The 24,006-nt window shown below is 39.1% G+C and overlaps 2 protein-coding genes across 6 annotated transcripts in view; both read right to left on the minus strand.

Moving 5' to 3' along the window:
• Window positions 1–17,168, minus strand: part of svild (supervillin d) — a 50,452-nt gene extending 33,284 nt beyond the window's left edge. The window contains exons 1-2 of one of the 3 annotated variants that reach the window (XM_060861030.1): window positions 16,785–17,168; window positions 2,115–2,582 (exon numbers count right to left, since the gene is read on the minus strand). In XM_060861030.1, coding sequence (XP_060717013.1) covers window positions 2,115–2,443 — 329 coding nt within the window. In that variant the 5' untranslated portion in view covers window positions 2,444–2,582; window positions 16,785–17,168. Of the gene's footprint in view, window positions 1–2,114; window positions 2,583–9,210; window positions 9,317–16,784 lie in introns of those variants that run through there. The other 2 variants (XM_060861045.1, XM_060861037.1) reach the window with 2 other exon arrangements.
• Window positions 17,169–18,226: 1,058 nt separating this feature from the next.
• nmt1b (N-myristoyltransferase 1b) lies at window positions 18,227–23,701 on the minus strand. 3 transcript variants are annotated; one of them, XM_060861064.1, is made up of 12 exons: window positions 23,593–23,701; window positions 23,404–23,512; window positions 23,098–23,242; window positions 21,491–21,609; window positions 21,199–21,290; window positions 20,059–20,175; window positions 19,795–19,965; window positions 19,405–19,513; window positions 19,105–19,275; window positions 18,718–18,885; window positions 18,483–18,620; window positions 18,227–18,337 (listed from the first exon to the last, which is right to left on the minus strand). In XM_060861064.1, exons 1-12 carry the CDS (start codon window positions 23,628–23,630, stop codon window positions 18,317–18,319), a joined length of 1,398 nt encoding a protein of 465 aa, XP_060717047.1. In that variant the 5' UTR covers window positions 23,631–23,701; the 3' UTR covers window positions 18,227–18,316. The 3 variants fall into 3 exon arrangements, with proteins under 3 accessions (XP_060717047.1, XP_060717039.1, XP_060717057.1); XM_060861056.1 differs by lacking the exon at window positions 18,227–18,337 and having other exon boundaries at window positions 18,347–18,620; XM_060861074.1 differs by lacking the exons at window positions 18,227–18,337; window positions 20,059–20,175 and having other exon boundaries at window positions 18,347–18,620.
• Window positions 23,702–24,006: the final 305 nt, after the last annotated feature.

Here is a 24,006-nt window from a genome sequence, read left to right on the forward strand (position 1 = left end):
GACGATCATTTTGAATAACATTGGAGCACAGAGTCAGCCATGATACAGCTCCCCTGGAGAAGAAAGGGTTAAGGGCCTTTGCTCAAGGGTTAAGGGCCTTGAACCATGATTCTCTGATCAACAACCAAGAGCTCATGTGTGTCTTATCACTAGGGAGCTATTTGTTCTGTTCACCTAACAAAACTGTTGCTGAGAAGAATCTACAGTCAGGGCTAGAAAGAAATCAGGCCCAGACTCACTTCTTTTTTACCAGTCTGTGAATTAATCTTGATGGTTCTGTTCTGTTTACTACCATAAAGTGAAAAAAAATCTTTAAGAGATTTGTTAACAGTAAATAATCTGAGGTCAGAAATGAAACCCTACACTGACGTCTTTATATATTCGATAGACATAGCATCTTAGCCTGGCTAATTTGTTTACGATAGCCGTTTCTTGCATATACATAAACAAGATTTAAAACTTTGATTAGCATTTAAGATCATTTAGGCATCGTGTCAAGAAAATTATTTAAGTGCATTAACTACACACTGTTTCAGCTGTCATTCATGTACAACTTTTATTGCTCATTTAAACCTGTTAAAAGCACCTGCTTTTACACATCTGCCATTTCAATGGAAAACATCATTTAATCCCATTAGCTAGCATTTGATTTGGTTGTCTAGCCAATTACTGGATTCGAAGACAAAGTGATATGATTCTTAATTTTATTTCTTTTTTAATGAACTTAATTAGATGATAGTCTGAAATGCTTCAAAGTTTAACTATGCTAATATCAGTGATATGTTGCATGTAGTCATTGGCTGGATGGCAGAAGAGACGTTCATAATTTGTACTTAATAAAAATAATAAAAATTTAATAAAAATTTAAGGAGTATAAAGTATTTTTTCTTGGAAATGTAATTAAGTAGGAGTATAAGAATTCAATATCAATAATACTCAAGCGTGCCAAAAACAAAAAAGAACAGCAGTAATTTAGAAAAAACAACAAGGAGCTGATGGAGCTGATAAAGTTAAAGGTAAAGGTTTCTCTGCTCTATCTGTTTAATGTTAAAATGAAACAATTCAACTTAATGTTAAATTAAAAAAACCCGACCACGCCCACTTCGCCTTCCATCACCCAATCCTTTTCCACATTCGCTTCACACTCTGTCTTGAAAGTCCATCTTGTGACCTGAATTTTGACCCTGATTTACAGTAAATGTCAACCTGAGTTCTTTCCTCATCAAGGAGAACTTTGAGTATTCAAACAGAACCTGTTACACATATTCTTATTGTTGACACCTAGACAAGTACAACGAGTTGTGTTTCAGAGCGTGTTATTTTTAAACCAGACAGCCTTACTTGCTACTTACCTTACTTACCCTGGACTGGTCACTGAGCAAATTCTTTATGAACAATGACAAAATGGACGACAGGCAGAATGTCAGGTTGCTCATGTAATAAAACCCTGAACATAAAGAAACAATGGCAGACTGTCATGTTCAATGTGCTGAGATTACTTCATGTTCTTCAAAGGTGCACAGGAAGAATAACAACGTACGGTTTCATACAAACCATAAATCCAATGTCTGTTTGGTTGGAAAAGTCTAAGGTTTCCTCATATTAAGGTAAATGAACTGATACAGGATACAGGAAACAGGACAGTGACTCGCTGTTTAAGACAGAGTGCACTGTTTGTACAAATCCATCTACAAGCCTGCTAGCAATTCCTTTTGACAAGCTCATCCTTAGTCTCATAAAGCTGGAGTTAAGACCAAACAGGCCCACAATTCTGCGATGTTTACCACTTCCTAAGAAAGAAAGAGCTCCAAACTTTCCAAGGAAGGAAAGGTTTTGCCCCTCTTTCCCCTCATCCGCACATACAGCGCATTCCTATTTGGCTGATTTATATCACCCTCTTCTTTACACAAGTGTTTACTTAGAATCCCTGAAGTTGTAATCTCTGAAAAGCGTGAAACACCCAGCAGAGAGCAAGTTTAGACCGACATAGCTCCAGTTTCATAACAGCAGGACATGCCCTGACCCAACCCTTGTTCTAATCCTGACCTCTAGCAGCACAGCAAGGAAAGACGATATATCAAAAATAAAGGATTCCTAATGGATTCCCAACTCACCCGAGCCGGGATCTGCTTGCAGGTCCATGTTTCTTGTTAATTTCACTCTGCACTTCTTTCTCGCTCTCTCCGCCCTCCCTGTCGTTAGCTTCTGCAGGCTGACTTTGTGTACGGACAGTGACCTCTTTGGGCTTCTGTGCTGTGCTAGGGCCTGTGTCTGGAGCATCTATGTTGTCTTGATGTCTCTCCCTCCTGGTGTATTTGGAGGTGATGTCCTCCAGGTTGGCATATCGCTCCGCCAACTCACGCCGCCTCTCTGCCTTGTAGCGTGCGATGCGCTCTGCTTTAGATTCCAGTGCAGAGCCAGACAGAGTCTCTAACGCATCCATCCTGATACAGCACAGCTACTTGTGTCTGGATTTAGAAAAACAGCTCACAATTCAGCTTCACTACTCGGAATACTGGAGAAAAAGTTGGACTTGCAGGTTATTTTCCAGGGGATGATTCAGTGTTGCTCAAAGCATCTCACTGTAGAGAGAAAAAAAAGCAGCATTATTTCTCTCCCAGAATTCAGCTCTTACAGCAGAGAGGATAAAATCTTTGCAGAGTAAATACTAGCACACAAAGTCAAAAACCTACTCAGACAAATCACTTTTATTCAAGCACTGAGGTCTGTGACACCCGACCCACCAGGCTCTACTTCTCATATTACCTCTAAAGCCCAGAGAAAAAGCACGCAAGATGGAGAGAGAGAGAGAGAGAGAGAGAGAGAGAGAGAGAGAGAGAGAGAGAGAGATATTTTAACTCTGCCTTTCTTGGCACAATAACTTTCACATACTATGTGAATAGTCTAGATATAAAAGCTTCTTCAACAAGAGCACATTAAACCCCACCCTGTCCCCACACCTGATAATTAGCTATTTAAATCTTATGTCTCATTTACAATGACATCCAGCAATTATTCATTCAAAGACAGAAAGAGCAAGGAAGGAAGGGAAGAGTCACACGTTTATTTCCTCCTACTGTACGTCTCCTATTAAGCATGAACCAAAGCTAAAATTAGGACACAAGATCATGAGTCCAACCATAATCAGACTTTGTATAAGAGCTTTCAGCATTACTGCAGCTGCTTGTGTCTGCATGTCCCCATCCTTCTTTGGATGGACATGTACTAACATCTTTATTACATTCTATATCTCCTTTTTTTCTACTTCCAAATAATCTGAACATGTAACAGCACGAGTGTATGCATGTGAGATTGCGCATACTGCAGGGAGAACGCAGCATGAGGAGAAGGCGTGCTTGCATTAGGTTGGTGGGGAATTGTGCTTGACTCTGCTGGATCACTGCCGTGCAGAGCAAGGGTTAATGGGCCACATCTGGGAGCTTGCATTTAATAGTTCACACTGCGGGAGCCCTAAAGAAACCGAGAAGGAGAAAGAAGAGAGGAAGGGAGGGGTAAAGAAAAAATGATGAGAACAGCATGAACTAAGCAAATGTAGCCTAAAAGAAAGCTACAAAAAAAAATAAACCAGAAGGACTAAAAGAGTTGCAGAAAGGTAGATTGTGTGAGAAAGGATGAACATTGCTAATAAGTAATGGGAAGAGTGAGAGAATAGAAGATGCATTCTACAGAGAGCAAATATAATGAGAGGTGTGAGGGAAAGCTGAAAGAGGAGAGGAAGAAATGCTGGTGATCTCAGCTTTGAAGACACTTTCCGCACAGGCAGCCTACCTCAAGCCCAGTTCACGTGTCTCATTCAAAAGATGGCTGTATATATTTTATTATATGAGCATCACAAGCGAAGCCAAGGTGGGTTTTTTCTGCCATTATACAGTGTGCCTCAGACCCAAGCAAAGAGAAAGGCTTAAACTTACAGTATGTTAATGAAAGTATGGAAATTAAACCAACGAAAGTAGAGCTGTATAAAATTCATCAAGGCCATTACAATGGTCAGGATAAACATACAATGCATGAATGGTGTCAGTTGTTTAGCCATCAGTTATTACATAATAGCTATAAATAAGACACCTCAATCAGCACTTCTGACTCGTGCCAGAAAATCTTGAACTGGAAAATACATCTCTGGCTAATCATTTTTAAGCATTTATGTTTTCAAGTTTGTGAAACCTTTTCTGATGAGAGTTGTACTGAAATACTGTGCTGGAGCTGTGTCCAGAACAAGGGCCACCCGTTGATGATCCCTGGCTCAAACAAAACCATTAGATGAAATCAGACACAGAGCAACACCACAGAAACTGCAAAGCCAACTGTGCATTCATCTGAAACTAAACTATGTGATAAATGCCTAATGAAGACAGGTTCGTGAGAGTCTGCTAAATCTCCACACTAGATTTAGATAGAGACTGAGGAAATGAGCACAACATTATATTAAAAGCTACAGCCTAGGTTATAAAACATATCATAACATATCCATCTGTTAGTCTCCATTTTGTTCAACGTAATGAGTAAGCCAAGTCAGCAACAGGCCCTGGGGTAATATCAGGGCTCTGGCATAAAGCTTGAGCATCATTCGAAAACAGACAAAATGCCAACAACAATCCAAAACAAAACCACATGAATGACCTTACTGAGCAAAATCCCAGGGGTAAATCTTGTAGTCATTCTGGAACTATGATTAGAAGAGAACGTAATTCAAAAAGTCAAAGGCCTAACGTGCACTTTCTAGCATTACCTATAAAGGCTGCAACCAGAGCAGCAACATTTTAGAGCCAGAGAAAGGGACTTGCTTCATTTGGAAATATATCTTGAGTTTTTTCCACCAAACAAGGAGAAAAAATCAGGGCATGAGTATACAGTATGAGTCATTTGAAAATCTAGGTATATTAACAAGAGAGTGATCTCCTTTTTTTCTTCACATAACACTCTTAAAAAGGGCTCAAGAGCCATAAAAAACTTGCAAACCATATTGGTGTTGGTGTGCAGTATATTGTTCACAAATGTGTATTAATAACAAGTCTGCGATATGACAATCTAATATACTGCATTGTGTTGATATATTCCATAATTTGAGTGGAATGTTTTAGATTTCGAGTATCTGCCTTTGAGAACATGCTGCAAGAGTGTGCCTTTCATTGTGCCTTTTGTTGTTGTTGATCTCTGACCCCTGCCTTAAAGAAAGGAGGCAGTGGGCCAATAGAGGAAGCTCTGTCTTAGAAAATGCCCTCTGTGTCATATCGTGAGAGTATACTATACCGCATTCATATCCGCACTGTTACTGGAACTTGCTCTGCAGATCTAATTTCTGACTGAGTGCTTCTCTTTCACTCATACACAAAGTCAAACAGTGAAGTTATAAAAAAAGTTCTCGCACTCTTAATGATCACCTATCACTTAATCAACAATAATTAATAACTATCATAATGACTAAATATGGCCATGGCAGCCCCATGCACATAAGCATCTGATCAGTGTTCCAGTTCATCCCAAAGGTGTTCAGTGAGGTTGTGGTCAGGAAACTTCTTTTACAAACCTTTATGGATTTTGTGGTTTGTGTTCCACACATTGTGATACTGGAATATGTTTTGTTTTGGAGGAATGAGTCAGGTATAAATGGTTGTCTTGACTTGACTTGACTTGTTTACACCTTTAGTTCCAGTAAATATAAATCCTAATGTTTTCTGCCAAATGAGTTGTTAATTGGAAGGTTGGTGGTTCAATCCCCGGCACCATCAAAGCTGAAACCGTTAGGCCATTAAGCAAAGCCCTTAACCCTTTGTGCTCCAGTATCCTGTTTAACCCTACGCTCTAACCTCAACTTTCTTAGCTGGGATGTGAAAAATATGTAAGGTATATGTGAAAAAAGACTTCTCTTTTTGGCACAGATGGGAAATGCCCTCTTATGGGTGTTATGGTCAGGTGTTCACAAACTTTTGGCCATATTTAAGATGTATTACAGCCATCGTTGCATGATGTACAATAGACCTAATTCTGTCTGTTCTCTAGTTGGGATGGATGGCATAAATCTTAATTCTTAATGCTTAGCAATCAGAGCAACATTAATCCTGGATGTCTGTGAGCTCGTCTATGCGGAAGAAGGCAGTTGATTCGTTCCCCAGAGAGTGCTGAGTAGCTCTGTAATGGAGCATGACTGGCACTTTAAAAAGATGCAGTGACTCGTCTTACAGAAGCTGCACGGTTTGTGATATAGTTCTGCAGTCAATTCTTTTTATATTATGAACACTGGGCCTCATATCAATCTAGACAAACACTGGGTACATGGGTACAGTGTAGATCTTATTTTCCTTCCATTTCCATGTCACACACATTTTTAGTTTGTTTTGGCTTACGCAAACACTTACACACAATACTTTACTAAAAATGAGGCCCAGTGTGTTTAGTTAATAAATCACATCTGTTGGAAGCTCCTTCTATATGAAGAGCCAGCTAATCTAAAAGCCTTGCCAATGCTCAGCCTAAACAGGGCTGGTCTAAGGGCAGGCTTTCGACAACAGATTTCCCCTGACACCGGACATGCAGACTCACGCCACATTCTTCCTTCCGCTTCGTGGCAGGGCTCCGAATGTTTGTTTTTCTTACAGATCTAGGGACCACCAGCTACGTTGTGTAGCTGCCTGCTCTTGACTATTATTAAACATGTGTATGATGTAAGAGAACTGGTGTGGTGCTGTGAGCTAATGCTTTACGGTATAACAAGGTTGAGTAACACGTTAGACCTGTTACCTGCTCATATCAAGCTCCAAGAGCAGACACTCAGAGCAGAACAGCTGGAGGTGGCAGCAGCTCTGTCACAATCTTCAATGATTTGTGTGAGGTTTAGGATGCTGTAATGATGGTAATCAAAATGTTATTGCAGGTTTTATATCATTTATTGCCATCCATTATTTACATTTGATATCATTTTTCTAACAATAAGCTTTAGTCCTCATAGTCCTCATAAAGAGAATGAGGGGTTATTGAATTTCTCAGGAACACAATACCGCCATCATATGCAAACACGAATTTTGGTACACCTACGCAGTGTAATATGGCATGAAGTTCCTTTCTGTAAATCATAGCATGCACATACAGAAGGGTCAAAGCCAGGACATTATGAATCATCTCGGTGATGGAGGTGCAGATGCAAACCAGCAGTTATGAGCTCAACTTTGTTTCTCACTCAAAGCCAGAACAAAGCCTCTTGGGTCAAAAACAGAGGAACACAGAGGCCTAATGACTGCACACAGGCTTTCACAATTTTATGAATCATTCTCTCAGGTCTTTCCTGACAGCACTGTGAAAATGCTGTTATACTGTGTAAATACCACAGCTTGCAAATCAGCACAGAGCAATATGAAGATATTAATTGTATAATCTTGGATAAGAGTAAACATATCTATTTTTCTACCTATTGGAGTCAACTTTTTTTACCTTCATTTTTTGTGAGGCTTTAAAAGCATGTGGCAAACCCTGGAAAAATGATGGCTATAATGTAATATACATTGTATTGTGTATCCTGATGTCTTTAAGTATTGGGATCTAATATTTTTGCCTTAGTGCCGATTGAAAATCCTTAAACAGCATTATTGTCATGATTCAGCCCAGACTTTTGGCCATGTGCTATTGTTGTTGTCACGTGTCTGCCCTGCCTTCGTCTGCTCCTCCCTGTTTCATCACCTGTTCCTAATGTTGTCATTATCTGTATAGTATTTAAGTGAGCCGCGTTGCTGAATGCAGCGCGGAATCATTAGTTGCGTTATACCCGGTGTCATGTCTAGTCTATGTTAAGTGTCGTCAACTGTTTTATTTCAGTTCTCATCATGTTTTTGTACCTGTCTTCATGAGTTATTAAACCCCCTTTCATTCGAAGCTATCCTGCCTACGGGTCTGTCTCCTTCCAGCCACCGGTTGTGACAATTATACAGAAGCAAATACTCAGTATATCACAATCTTTTTAACTGGTGTTTAGTTTTAAGCTTACATTAATGCCACTAAACCAGAAACATCATGCAGATCCTTTCCAACATTAACCCTATAAGCAAATGACTGGAGTCACTAAAGTCCTGCTATTCACCTGCTGCAGGAAAAACAGGTTTTAAAACTGCATGTATGCTCCAGACCCAATACAGTAAAAATAACAAAAAAAGTTGATAGAATCAGAAATCAATTATTGACAAATGACAGACAAGAATTCATACTTTCAAACTGATGTAAATATTTTATCAAGGTGATTTGCCTGTAACTCGGATACAATCTGCAAATATTCCTTCTCTTCTTCATCATAGATTCCCACCCTAGATTCTAAACAAAGTTTGAAACATATCAAGCAGAGGCAAATAAATCGTATTGTACTATATCATATCATATTCATTCACTCTCTACCGCTTATCCGAACTACCTCGGGTCACGGGGAGCCTCAGGTGTCATCGGGCATCAAGGCAGGATACACCCTGGATGGAGTGCCAACCCATCGCAGGGCACACACACTCTCATTCACTCACACAATCACACACTACGGACAATTTTACAGAGATGCCAATCAACCTACCATGTCTTTGGACCGGGGGAGGAAACCAGAGTACCTGGAGGAAACCCATAAGGCACAGGGAGAACATGCAAACTCCACACACATAAGGCAGAGGCGGGAATCGAACCCCCAACCGTGGAGGTGTGAGGCGAACGAGCTAACCACTAATCCACCGTGCCCCCCCTCATGTCAGAATCGTTATTTGGTAGTTTCATATATTCATGTGGAAGCCTGAGGTTTCCAACACTATAAAGTAAAGCTTTAGATAAAAGCTTAGTTGAAATTCAAATGCAAAAAATAAAGAATAGAGTTTATTTAAAACTACACTTTTCTCCAAACAAGTAGCTTTTATTTAGAACTTTAGGGAAACCGCAAGACTTGGTAAGACGCCAAGAGCGTCCACAGTTTCATCAGGAAAACTGCAAAGAATTTACAATACATTGTTTATTCACCAACACTTTTCTTGGCCACTGCATATCCCAAAAATGTTATTTAATAGTTATATTTTTAATTCTGAACAAGCCTTCCTGTAAGAAGGCGTGTCCAAACTTCTTTAGTCTTCTCTTTGGCAATTCAAAGTGCCTACCATGAGCTGCACAATCGAATTAAACAGCAAAAACATTCTTTATATAGCAAACAGCACTTATCTGCTTTCTATGTGCTCTTACCTGCTCTCAGCACACATGTACACACACCTCTCAGTCCTTTAGTCATTTAGTCTCAGCCCAGGAAGCACAGTGTGGCTATACTGGAGCAAACCAAATGATGAACTAATAGCGAATGTGTCTGAGAGAGAGAGAGAGAGAGAGAGAAAGAGTGAGGTCGTTTGTGATTGTTGCAGCTCATGTGACCAGCCACAGGGAGATGGGTCTCAGCATGCTTCATCAGTCTGTAATCCAATAACCCAATCTGACATTTACATGTGCTAAGCAGTGGCTTAGGCCTAAAGCAGTTCACGCTAACAGGCTGGCCAGCACATAGCAAACATCTCCAAACTCATCACGCTATGTCCTCTACACCAGCCACACACTGAGGGACATGGTAAATATGCTTCCAATTACAGACCCATCTTTAAAAAAAGCACTCAATTTCTTTCTCTGTCTTCTCTACCTTCTTCTCCTCCTCCACACTCTTCCGCCATGTGTTTTTACTGCTTTGGAATAAGCGCAGATCTCAATGAGTCACCTAAATTTGGGGTTTTGGATGCTTGTATTTTTTGTCATTGCAATTAGGGCGCCTAATTTATCTCATCCTATAATATCCAGTAAACAAGCAACTCGAAAGTATAAACTGTCACTAGAAAAAAAATTATTGTCTCTATAACGCTATACTGTATCAATGACCCTAACTTGGTTAGGTTTTTAATTTAGTTTTATTTAAAGCATTTGTGGAACTTATTTGACTCAGTTGAGTCACTGTGTCTCTGACAGCAAAATAGGCTTATCTTTTTGAATAATATTCTAAAGCCTTCACTTTGATGGATCACTCCTGATAAGATAATGGAAAAGGGTCTTTTTGACGATATGTTAGCGCCAAGCTAGTCTCAGCCTCAGGCATGTCTGGGGATATTGTACATTGTGATAAGTATGAGCTCTGAATAAGATGCAGTGTCTGAATTGGAAAAACAAATAAACTTTCAGAAATCCTGTATTTGAATGCAGTTCAAAAGTTTAGCTTAAAGACATCAGTGTAGAGAAGTGCAATAGCAGGATGCTACTTTTATTTTGTCACCTGGACATGATTTCATACAACATGAAACTATTTAGGCTAACACTAGTTATTACTAGTATATAACTTGTTTTTGTGTAAAATCATGAGTTGTGAGTTTACACATAAGTTTATCACATATGAATTCGATCTTCTATGTTACAGGTTTTTACAGATCTAGGACATCTCATACCTGCATGTCTCTCAGGTTTCAAGTAGGCTTCAATTTCTGCTTTCTACATCGTCTTTGTTTTTAATTACCGAAGCATGTGATTTCACTTTATCTGACGGCAGAGAACGATCATCTCTGCTGGAGTAGTACATGTACCATAAACACATTAACAATTGGGCTTACTGCAATTAGGCTACGGTGTGAATGGAAGAGTTAGAAGTCACATAATCTAGCTTAAAAAAGCTACTTAATTCGAACGCGTACATGGGTTCTACATGATTGAATTGAGTAGCATTGACAACGTTAGTTTTCATACATCCAACATGATTTGAGTGAGTACTTTCAAAGCCATAAATAAAAGCAAACACAAAGCACAAATCCATATTATCGCTGCACTATTCTACCATACTTGTTAAATTTTAGTACTAAAGTTAAGAAATTTGTCTAGTATTTTGTCTAGCAATTTCAAATCAGAATATTTTTATGCAAACTCTATGTAATACTTTTTCTTAAATCTGAATGACCACATACTCTAGGAAACACAGCATTTCAATGAATGGAAAACTTTGTGTTAATTCACCCATTTTATTAATTCACAGATATAGCCAAGCTGTGTTAATTTACACCCCCAGATCCCTTTTCCCTAAAACTCTGCCAAAAGAGGTTGTGATACACAATATTCCACTTCATCCTTCTGAGTCGGGAGTATTAAATCTTAAATCCTCTTTTATCTGGATGCTCATTAAAAAAAGGTATTTATCATCATGTCTGATCAGGCAACAAGACGAGCAACAGACGAGTCTACTGAGGCCTGGATCAGCACGACCAGTGACAGTTGGAGCAATATTTGTTCCTGGATCAGTGCCTCTGCTCATTCAGCCCTTTGTCCCTTGCTTCCTGCTGGCTGTTTGCTTATTTTAGAATAAGGGTAGTGCGAAAACACACGCAAACAAACTACAACTAAAAAGAACTAAAACATATTCCCTACAATACTGTACTCTAGCACAAAATCAAGGCAATAAAATAATAAAACGTAAGAGAATAATCACTCACACTTAAGCAAGAGGGGAACTTAAGAACAGTGTTGCAAAATGAGGTGTTTACTCTAACACCATGAATTTTCACAACTGCAATGTAAGGCTGAGTAAACACACTAACTAGCACATACTCAAAACCCCTAAAGCCTTCTGTACTCAAATAACACAAAGAGGAAGGGCGTGGCAGCGGAAGCTCTATCAACCCAGAGGATCAGATATACTCTGGCCATTTAAAAGGTATAATCTCCACTAAAGGGCAATCAGCCATGAAAAACATCACTGTTTTATGGTCGATTATCTCATCAGCTTAAAAATGGCTTTTTCTGTCACTATTGTACAAGAGTGCAACCAAGTTTCTGTCCGAGAGATTTCTAGAAAGCTGTACTGTGATAATGAAGGCGAGTACAAACCAGAAAGAGTGGATTTACAAGACTAGAGTTATGCAACATTTGGGAAAAAATCTTAATTTGGAATCTTTGACTATAATAAAAACAAGGAAGGTAGACAATGTGGTCTCTTCATCCTTCAGCATGTGACGTCAAATGGCGCAAGCAGTAAACAAAGCAGCAACTGCTATACTTTTAAATGAGTTACATGTACAGATATTTCTTTTAGTCAATCAACAGACAGATGCGTTGGCTTGTTAAATCTAATTCAGTTCACTATTTTGGACATGGTAAATATACTGTACATCGCTCATCACAGTTTGAACACAGGTGAGCATGTGTTCCAGCCATGATTTTCTGCCCTCTTTGCAGATGAAATATAACAAAGTTGAAAATGACATCATTCTGAGCACTTTCCACTTCTGAGATCAGTCCATTGCAGTTTTAGTATCCTTGTGAGGACCTTTCATAGAAATTAATTGAGCTAATTAATACTATGCAACACCATAAACCTAACTTTAATCTCAGTATGTTTATTTGCATTTAGTTTTATTAATAAAAAGCTTTACAAAAAAGCAGCTAGCCTGGTCATAAGGATCAGCCAAGGTCAAAACCTCATGTAGAATAAATCACACCCTGTCCAGAGAGGGATTCATATCCTTCCTGTCCTATTCAACTTGGACAGAGTTTAAACACAGGTTTAGCTACAGTTACACTATTCTGAGCATTCTGGAATAATTAGCTTTTAGTGATGGAATCAATCACAATTGAATTTACTCCACATGAAAATGTGGAATATTCAGAACAGTAGGGGAGATTAAAAATGTCTCTATCCTGACACGGGGTGTCCTGTGACTCAACACCATCTGAAAGAGTGGCAATTAAATGACTGTAGTCCGGTGCAGTGAGAAAAGAGGGTGTGGTAAGAGAAAGGGAGAAGGGGACTGAGCCAAGAATTTTAAAGACTAACATGTCTCCAGCAGTTAAAACACATCTTAGTAGAGAGCGAGCAGTGTGAATCCAGGAAAGCAGCTGGAGCTACTGCAGCATTTTGTAACCCTTTAACGTTTAACACCACTAAGTATTACTATCCCACAGACAAAGTCAAATTCCAACAACACATTTTTCCAGTGTTAGTTCCCATGTCCCTTGCCGTTTTGCTTATTTCAGTCTTGTTTAGTCAGTGACTGACCTCAAAAGAGGAAGAAAATTTGTAGTATCTGCAAGTTTAACATCAGGTTCATTTATACACACTTCCCATATTTTGTTCAATGAACTATAAAAAAAAGAGGAAAGTGCAACAAAGGAACGTTGCTACGAAGCACCAGCTGTGTTACCGCATGTTGAGCGACCAGCTGTGCAGCAAGGACATCACAGGATGTCAGCAGCTATTAAAATGATGACATTAAGCATAACCATAAGTGTTTTAACAGGTCTGACTGGAATCACTCTGCTTTCTACAACCCAAGAGCTTCATCACCAAATTCTGGCGCTGTCATGTTCGTCCTCAGCAGGACTAAATATTTACAGTGTAGGATTTCCCAGCCAAGCCACAATTACTGTCACTGGATAGAAAAATGGTGTGGAGGAAGAAAGAGAGAGGTGGTAAGGGCAGTTATATTCAGATTACTGTTGCACACCACCTTCATTTAGAAAGTCTTGCCTCAACTGCTGTACTGAATATAATAAACTGGCTTAAAATTCTCATAACCCTTGGACACCTTTCAGAAAGCAAGACAGTTTGTATCCAGTGCTGTGCCTCGCTTCTAGTCAATAAATGAATAGTTCTCCCTGTTCGCAGTCACCACAGCAGATTATCCAATCCGCATATTTGGTACAGGGTTGATGCCGGATGCCCTTATAGACACAATCCTCCAGTTTTATCCAGGCTTGGGATAAAAAGAGTTAACCCCTCATCAACTAGATCGATTTCCCTCCTGGGACTCGATCCCAAGCAGCAACGGTGTGAAGTGCGCGCTCCTTAAATAAAGAATAAAACATGCATGCTGCTAAGTATTTAATTCCTTTTCCATCCCTCTGCTAATATCTTTTTCAATGTAATAAATTTAGCTCCTATTATCACTTCAATTATAACAGCTATAAACTGTTATTCCCTCAAAAGCCTGTTTATTATTCTCTCTCAGTTACAAAGCAATGATTTTGGAGACCCTTTCCATAAATGTTAAATAAACATCTTCTTCCAGAACAATCCACCATATCCATGATTACATACTTTTTGAAATCAGTTCATGTTGCCTGACCAAGATGCAAGACCCTGTGGAAACAACAACATACTAGAGCTAATGTAATGTGGATAAGATGCTAATATAAACCTGCAACTGGCCTAGCATTTAAAACTACTGTCTAAACCACAAAAGAGGAAATTAATCAATACCATTGCAAACTATAATTTAAAATTATTTAGATTCGGGCTTTCAGGTCGAACATTAGAACACAATTGTTAATGTATATCCAGTATAACGCCTTGTATCTATTTGTTCGCATGTTACAATGATGCACTGTATGCAGATTGTGTCTCAGGGTGGACCTAGGTCTTATCCACTTTCAGCTGCATTGCTCAAACGTCTCTCAGTTTGTAATGCTATGAGGTAAATAAGTGTTAAACTCAAGCTGTAAACAAAGACATTCTCTTCTGAAGCCACACTATAAGCTCTGCTGATTGTAAACATTCCAGAAGGGTCCAGATAGGAGGTTTCATCATCTGGAGTGAGATGAATGTCTTGCAGAAGATGCTGCACAAAACTGGAGACAGAAACATGTTTATAAACACAAATGACTTGCTTTGCAAATGCCTAAATATAGACATACAACTTCTTGGATTGAGGTCTATCATTTAGGTGAATAATTTTCCACCAACTGAAAACCTGTGGCTTTAGGACACTGTAATAAATCCAAGAAAGGTTCAGGGAATCCAAACCAGAAGGGCTGGTTTGCAAATGGAAAAGTAGCAGTCACACTGGATTTTCAGCTCCCTAGTTTCTCAGCTGGGGCGGAGCACAAACCAGGTGAATATGAGCGGTGCTGCTGTGAGGTGATTTTATAAGGAACATGTTAAGAAAATAACTATTGTGAATGCATTATCTCACTATCTTAAGCAAACTCCATATTCACCAATCTTCCAAAAGTAAACTAAACTTGGCAATTTTTCCGAATAACAGTCTGTAGCACACATGCATCCATTTTTAACTAGTTTACTATTATCTGGAAAAAGTAGGTGCAACCTATATGCGTTATCTTCTTATCTTCCTAAGATTATCTTACTTCTGATGTCACTAAATTTGATTTAATAGCTGTAGTTGAACCCAACATGAATTGCCTGTGAAGGGGGTGTGGCCTACTTGCCTGTTAGTCCATGTAAAGCAGGTTTGGCTGAAGTTCTTTTCGGTGCCATTCAAAGCAGTGTGGCCACTGAGCATGTCAGTCCCAGTAAATAAGCACAGTCTCATATACTATAAAGGGGGTGTGACAATGCTGTTAGTCAGTCCAAATAAAAACTCATGGGCTCCTTAAAGCAATAAAATTCCTTAAACCTGAATCAAATTGTTTGGACAATACTTTATTCTGCAATGCTTCATGTATGACATTAAAATGCACATCAAAAGTAGGCAGCTGAAAATGACTTCCGTCCCTCTGAGCCAAGAATCATCATCTTCACATCATCAGTGGTGCTATTAGCAACATGAGGATTGAGAAAGTCTCATTTAAGTCCAACTGCTGAGACACTGAGCACTTCACCCAATTCAAGACAATCACTTAATCACTACTAACAAAAGAGCTTGTGCGCGCTTCTTCCTTTACATGGATCAAAATAAACAAGGTGGGCGAGAAGAACCTGGAATGTTAAACCTTTGGCATCTCTGCTAGGACTTGTCTAAGCTTTTGAGGTATTTAGCAGCATGTCTAACAGACAGCAGATTGTTGTGCACGTACAGTACGTGTGCACAGTGCAAGGTTCCCTGTGTTTTTGTTCTTTACCTCTACCCTTCCATCACTGTCTTTGTATTCATTACTCACCTCAGGACATGTTTTAATAGAACATTGTGAAAACCTCTACAATAAACTCAGTCAAACCCTAGATCATGAACACGTTAGAGGCGTGTCTGCTCATGCATTACGACAGGCTTACAACACTCTTCTTAAGGCACTGTAGCTTGGACTTAGTCCTTTTTTTTTTAGAGTTGCCAGGAAATGTAAAAAGAAAATAAATGGTTACAGACTGGTTTGACACAAAGCACACACACAAACACACACTAAAGAAGCATGCATGCGCACACACACACACACACACACAAATATAAGTCAAGAATATTTTGTTCAGTTTAAAAAATGTCTTTTGTTTGCGCAATATTTAAACAGATCTCTGGTGGTGCAACAGCTTAACTCCCTAATCCAGTGTCATTACTTGCTATGTGATGTGGTGAAGTCATGCTGAGACTTTCGGTTAGTTTGCATTTTGCTGTTGTTTTTGCAGGTGCCTTACAGTGCCCTTTCCCAGAAGCTTGGGGGAATACTCAGATGTAGAAGAGTTCTGACATACTGTAATGTGCAGGTCCTTATCATGCATATGGGATCAAAAAGATGGGGATCAAAAAGATGGGGATCTTAATTAATATTTAGTACGGAACTTTCATCTTATATAGCAGATTGGAAATCCTCATAATTCAGGAGATCCTGAAATAAACTTTGGATCATGGAGAAAACAAGTGATTTTAAATCAGAAAGCTTCAGTGATATGAGAGAGAGAGAGAGAGAGAGAGAGAGAGAGAGAGAGAGAGAGAGAGAGAGAGAGAGAGAGAGAGAGATCATGCACTATTATTAACACTCAAGTCCCAATTTTTCAAACAAATCCACAAAGAATGAAGGAAAGTGTGAAGGAACAAATACAGTCTCAGATATGATCAAGGTCAGGTAGCACTTACCTGTGTAGGGTTTATTCCCAGTCAGGCAGGAGTGCAGAGCTACTCCATGTCCTTGCAAAAGTCAACCCTTCAGTCAAAGTTTGCCACAGTAACAGATCATTAGTGCATTTCCACTAAAAGTGCACTTCTCATTCAAATGGCAAGTCTTTGTTTTGGGATAAGAGTTTGCGCAGTGGCGATCAAACCCCTGAAGCTTTTGTCTGGGTTAAACTAAAAGCCTAGAGTTTTTCCGATGTGGCTAGACAACATATACAAGATAAACTTCTGGCAAGCACACGCATAAAGTACAACTGACAGTCCGGCTACTGGGAGCAGAACGGACTAAACTAAATGTCCCAGCCGTTTTGGAAAGTTGAAATCCCGCCCTCTGTCCAGCGCTGCTTTCACTCTGTTCCGCGTTCAGACTGAACACAAAGCCAGCACTCAGGCTCAATCCCAAACCGCACAATCAGGACACATAGTGCACTGTCAGGGACGCGAGTCATTCCATACATCAGTTAGTGCACTTACATACCGAGTAAGGAGTCATTTGGGATTTTGCTCTTTTATTTAAGATAGATGATAGATAGATAGATAGATAGATAGATAGATAGATAGATAGATAGATAGATAGATAGACAGATAGATAGATAGATAGATAGATGATAGATAGATAGATAGATAGATAGATAGATAGATAGATAGATAGATAGATAGACAGACAGACAGACAGACAGACAAATAGATAGATAGATAGATAAGAAGAAGAAAAATTAAGGATAAATATAAATAAATGAATATGTGTTTAAAATTAATTTAAAAAGGATTAACTTAAAATTTAAAATATTATATATCTCATCACTGAAGCTTTCTGATTTAAAATCACTTGTTTTCTTCAGGATCCAGAGTTTATTTCAGGATCTCCTGAATTGTGAGGATAAGATGAAGGTTCTGTACAAAGGCATAGACATAGATATATAGTTATCTACATACATTCAGATAATGTTTTCATTTATATTTGCATTTGCATATCTGTGCTTAAATGTACACTTTTATTATGAATATGTGACTTTTGTGGGGGGTTTTTACTGGCTAACCTTTAATTTCGTTGTATTTAGTTAGCTAGATGTGAATGAGAGCACGAGGATTGTTTTCTGTGCTAATTAACACATGTTAATTGTAACATACAATTAACTATGAATTAGACGTTGTAAATTGCTGAGTAATAATTTACAAAGTAAAAACACCCCTAATTGTAGAATACCTCTGCTCTAATAATTATAAAATTGTTAGTAATTGGAAAAGTTTTTTTTTGTTCAACGCCAAGGCTTAAATATAACATGATGGTATTCTTCTGCCCCCTGCTGTTATTCTTGAGGTTGTACACATTTTATAGATTGACAGCAGTGTAACGTCATGAAATACAAGACTATAGCAATATATTCACGAGTCATTCGATATAATTTGAGGTGATAAGAAAAGTTTATTAAAGATTACAGAAAGAAATGTCTTCAGTGGTAACATCTCCTTTCCTCAAAAAAACTCTGAAGATATTATTTGAGCACCATGCCAACCTGAAACAGGAACAACCATGTTTACATCTCTGTTTGATCCGTTGCTTCTGTTTCACTCTCTGCCTTCACACAGTTTATTCTACAGCTGCAAAATGTAAGCAACATGAGAAATCCATCACACACTTATTTGTAATACTGTGGTCACCTTATCTGGGGTGATGTTAGGGCATGTCCAGTTGTAAAGGTAGTAATGTGTCGTGTTGTCTCCTTGTGTAAACTTTAGAGGTTCCAGAAATTCCTTGTTTCTCATAACATCCAGAGCAATGAACACATCATATCGTCTCTGAAAGGTAAAGACATTGATAGTGAATGGAGTTTCAGTTTCAAAAGACTGCACCACCTTATATCATATATGGACAGACTTTATATCATATACTCACAGCTTTTGCTATCACGAGGACATCTTCCATAAGCTGCTGTAGAGGAGTAACAGTGGTGACTGTGTAAAGAGCGTGTGCTGACTTCAGGCTCCGATGAATAAGGTGGTTCAAAACAGTCGAAGTCATGGTATAGAAACTTACCATATCAGTTATTACACCACCTAAACCCTGTAATAACATTATTAAGAAAATGTCAGTGAATGCTGAAAACACAGAAAAGGAGATGTTTATTCATTAATGTGGTTACACAGTTCCACTCTCATGCACCAGAACAAAAGGTTTTGACTGCAAATTAAAAGGAATAAAGAAGTGAGCATGGAAGAGGTTTAATATGTTTTCCAGCTCAAAGATTCCCATGACCCCTATGTGTGTTGTATGCAAACTAACCTCGACAACATAAGTATCAATGATGCCATCTCTGGGCAGGAACCAGTGCTGAGTGTCTTCCTTGTTTAATATGGGGAGAAGATGAAAGTCTTTTAGATACTCTCTCAGAAGGTCATAAACTTTGGGTACATCAGCCAAGGTCATGAGGCGTAGCCCAGCAGTCTTGGTCATCTGTCAAGAGAAAATAAGACAAAGGATAAAATTGAACTCATTAAAAAAATCCATAAAGATATAACTTACAGGTATTATAGTGTCTATTATTACATTTAATGGTAAAAACAAAGCACCATAAATACACACCTCTGGCAGTCGGTTCAGTTTGCATGCACGCTGCAGGTTCATGTGGCGTGGAAGAGAAGAGAAATTCAACTCAATCAACTTGCGTGGGTTCAGGGATCGAAACCAGTGCCTGTTAACAAAGCGATAGTGAAGAGAGGAAAAATGCTACATTCAATTTAATCTTAATAAGGCTACTAGGAAATATTATGTTAGAAGTGTTTATAAAACAAAATGATGTTACAGCCAACTGTGGCCCAGAGTTTAGAGAGGAAAATTGGCCATGTTCTCTAGATAAAAGGAATGGCATTACTCTGTTCTGTAAATCAGAGTGACACTAGCCAACCATGAGCATCTGTGAGCTCATGTATGCAGAAGAAGTGTGTTGTCTAGATGGCTCGGAAAGGCTCATACCTGCAGCTTGTCACAGGAGTTGGTAGCACAACACTGGCACTGTAGAGAGCCTGGTATAAACCCTGCTGCTGGACCCGCCTAGTGATCTCACGGATAAGGACTGGAGCCATACGCTTGGAGCGTAGCTTCTTATGCACACACAGGAAGTTTACCTCCACCATCTTCTTCTCCCTGTAGAGATTTGAATTGGGATCTACAAATTTAAATCTGTTTATTTAAATCTGTTCAGAGCTATGCAAAATCTGAGAAGGCTAATGTACTTACACGTCGTATATTTTAACCGTGGCAGGGACAGCACTAATGAAGCCCACAAGTTTTTTGTTAGAGTTGACACGCACTCCACAGTGCCACTCAGGCTGCCAACCAGGGGGACACAGCGCCCTTATATAATCACAATCACATTCATAAAATTTGTGTTTTGCCAAGTATGTTAATTTGTCTTAGTCTATAAATCACTAAGAAGCTAAACAAACATAAGTAGTTAAATGTCTATAAGAAAATGTGGAACAGATAAAAATTAAATGTGAACATGTGTCCAAGGACTGGTTGGCTGTATTCTATTTATATTTCTATAAGTATAGATAAAATATGTAGATAGGTAAGATTTGAAACTTTTAATATTTAAATAAAATGAAAATAAAAAACATAATTAAAACAATCATAACTTTAGGTGCTGTTTGTCATTTTGTCTGCTTTCTGTGAGGCAAATTACACTTTTCTACTTTTACCCAACTGATTTGAACTGTGAAACTACTTCAAACTACATATACAGGCACTTTGACACTTTCAGTAATGTCTGGGCTGCATGTCATTCACCACCTCTAAATGTTTCACACTTGCAATATGTCATTGTGTGGACATACAATTTGTGTTAGAATATAACCTTCTTGAAAAACCTGAGAATTGTATTGTCTTGTCTTAGTAATATCTAACATCAGGCTATCCATTATACCCACCTTCACACCAAACCCTTTCTGTTTATGCATTCATTAATCCAGAATAAAAGATCATGTTTGATAAGTGATTATGTATCTAAATTAGGGCTGTCAACATATACGGCCTTAGCAGCTGGTTAAATGCAGACTACAAAAATAAGCTTCTGTGTGTTCTGTCTTAGTTTGGCAAGCACAAAATGGTTCACATTCCTGGATATAACAATTTTGTGAAATGTCTAAAATAAACATAAACAAAATAAATAAGTATGTTTAATTTCACCGTAAGTGTGCGATTAATCACAGTTAATCACACAAAAACAGTGTAATTAATCGTGATTAAAAATTTTAATCTATTGACAGCCATAAATCGAATTGAAATATAATTAGAGGCTATTTCTGAATCAGAAAAATATGTACATCAATTTCAGTCATGCTTCTGCAGTCATACTGTAAACTGTGTAACACTCACCATAGCAGGAATTCAGGGGAGTAGTAGAAACGAAGTGTGTTGTCATCCTCTGCTGTGTAATTTTCATTAAGCAATGTACACAGCTCCCCCAGCTGTATAAACAGACACATGCACACAATGCAAATTCCACAACAGTTATAAACTGTGGACTAATATGTGATCTGCACATGATATTATCTCACAATATAACGCTACTCAGACATATTGTATTCCAACCAAAATGTAATTGGGTGCTTATTAGTGAACAGGATATGAAAATCACAAAAAAAAAAAATAAAAAATTGTAGCCCACTTGCTCTGCTGTATCTAGGTCTAGCGAGTCCCAACAGAAGCCTTCAGGGAGAGAATAGGACTCCTGTCGAATATTTGGCTTTTCTGACTGTATGGGTCCATGTGTACGCACTTCCTCTCCTTCAAAACAAGAAATGCCAGCAAGGGAATCATCAGATCTAAACATGGACTGTGACAGTATTTCAGCAATCACAAAATAAATGTAAGTGGAAGCCTTTCATCAAAAGGAAAGATTTTGCTCAAACAGTATTTAGTGTCAGTTTCCAACTGCTGTGAAAGCATTCTATAATTTCATCCAAACTAAGTGCAAGAATTTAATTTAAGTTCATTTTTTGTTTATGGAGCTTTTTTAAAGCAGTTTACTCAACAGAAAAAAACAACAAAGATACACATGAAGAAACCGGTAATTCACACCATTGATCCAGACAGTTGTTTTAAACAAATTAAACACCAGCAACTACATTTACCCGAAACACTTAACCAGAATCACTTATACTTTTATTGAAATTTAAAAAACTGAGCAATTGAGGGTGTTGCACAGGGGGCCACCAAGCAGTGGAACCTTGATGTACCTGGGATTCAAACTTACACCCTTCTGATCAGTAGTACAACACCTTAACCACTAAGCTACCACATTCCTAGGTTGAACTAGAAGATTCATTCATTCATTCATTCATTCATTCATTTTCTACTGCTTATCCGAACTATCTCGGGTCACGGGGAGCCTGTGCCTATCTCAGGCATCATCAGGCATCAAGGCAGGATACAAGGCCAATCAACCTACCATGCATGTCTTTGGACCGGGGGAGGAAACTGGAGTACCCGGAGGAAACCCCCGAGGCACGGGGAGAACACGCAAACTCCACACACACAAGGCGGAGGCGGGAATCGAACCCCCAACCCTGGAGGTGTGAGGCGAACGTGCTAACCACTAAGCCACCGTACCCCCCAACTAGAAGATTGTACACATGTAATTTAAAGGTACGAAGAGGCATGTCTAATAAGCTGTTCCATACTCTTGGTCAGCCTTGAGCTAATATGCAAGGAATAAAAGGAAAGGAGTAGATTAGGGATTAGTAAAGGAACCTACAGTAGATGTAGAGCTTTAAAAGCGCATAAGAAAACCTTAAACCATGTCTGAAACTGTGCTGGGTGCCTGACGAGATCATTCATTCATTCATTCATTCATCTTCTACCGCTTATCCGAACTACCTCGGGTCACGGGGAGCCTGTGCCTATCTCAGGCGTCATCGGGCATCAAGGCAGGATACACCCTGGACGGAGTGCCAACCCATCACAGGGCACACACACTCTCATTCACTCACGCAATCACACACTACGGACAATTTTCCAGAGATGGCAATCAACCTACCATGCATGTCTTTGGACCGGGGAGGAAACCGGAGTACCCGGAGGAAACCCCCGAGGCACGGGGAGAACATGCAAACTCCACACACACAAGGCGGAGGCGGGAATCGAACTCCGAACCTGGAGGTGTGAGGCGAACGTGCTAACCACTAAGCCACCGTGCCCCCAGGTTAAGATCAAATTAATCTAATTCATTTCTATCGTAACATTTCTAAATCATCCTAAACATTCGCTCTGTACCTATCTTAGGGACTGGCTGGCTGTTCCAGAAGCTGAATTTGTGCTTGTGGGCTTCTTTTAGGCTCTTAGGTGGACCCTGGCTCAGAGAGAAGAGGTGTAGCGCTCTCTGGATCTCCTGCTGCTTCTCTTCAGGTAGAGAATCCAACTAGACAGGATAGAAATGATCCACAAAGATCACTGATGTTTTTCCTGTAGTAGCTAGCATAAAAATATTAACAGCTCACAATAAGACAGTTTTTAAGGTAGCATTTATGCATTTTACAAGTGCAATTCAGACTGTACTATAATGAACAATTAGGTACACACCACTTTAAATGGGTCCGGTGGACCCTCTTTAGCCCATGGCTGGCCCTTGTACTTCTTTGGTTTCTTTTTCTTTTTCCCATCACCGTCATCCTCTTGGTGAGAGATCTCACTGAAATTGAAAAAGTAAATCATGAAGTTCTAAACCATCATGTAAAGACATTACAATGTATAAATAATAAAAGCAGTTACAGGCTTTTGTTCTTGTCCATTTGCATTTTTTCAGACATTGAATATGTCCCTCACTTGACTCCTTTCTACAGCCGATGTGTGTGGGTGCGTGTGTGTATGAGTCAAGGCCTTAATCTCACACAGCAGCAGGGGTTGGGGAGGGGCTGCCCAACCTCTATTTTCTCTTTCCCCACCCTCCTGATACTGATATGCCTTGTTATCTGAAAACTAGAATTCAGGAGATGACAGATCCTCTGTACTGTATGCCAAAACTCAGCAGAGGTTAACAAATATCCATCAATAATCTCTAGCAAATAGCACACAGGCTCTACTGTGGATAATGAAGACAATTTATTCACTTGTAATTAACCCATTTAGTCCCACAAGTCACCATGTTTTGTGTTTGCAAAGCTGGAGATGTAGGTTTTTTTACTG

The sequence above is a fragment of the Tachysurus vachellii genome, chromosome 2, assembly GCF_030014155.1.
Source record: "Tachysurus vachellii isolate PV-2020 chromosome 2, HZAU_Pvac_v1, whole genome shotgun sequence".
NCBI lineage: Eukaryota > Metazoa > Chordata > Actinopteri > Siluriformes > Bagridae > Tachysurus > Tachysurus vachellii.

Excerpts from the sequence above, each read along its gene's own strand:
- nmt1b (XM_060861056.1), bottom strand. The coding sequence starts at position 23,630 with ATGTCTGAAAAAATGCAAATGGACAAGAACAAAAGCCT. Across the intron at positions 23,513-23,592 it reads ATGGACAAGAACAAAAGCCT|TGAGATCTCTCACCAAGAGG; the intron begins GTAACTGCTTTT and ends TTTCAATTTCAG. Across the intron at positions 19,276-19,404 it reads AACTGAACCGACTGCCAGAG|ATGACCAAGACTGCTGGGCT; the intron begins GTGTGTATTTAT and ends TTCTCTTGACAG.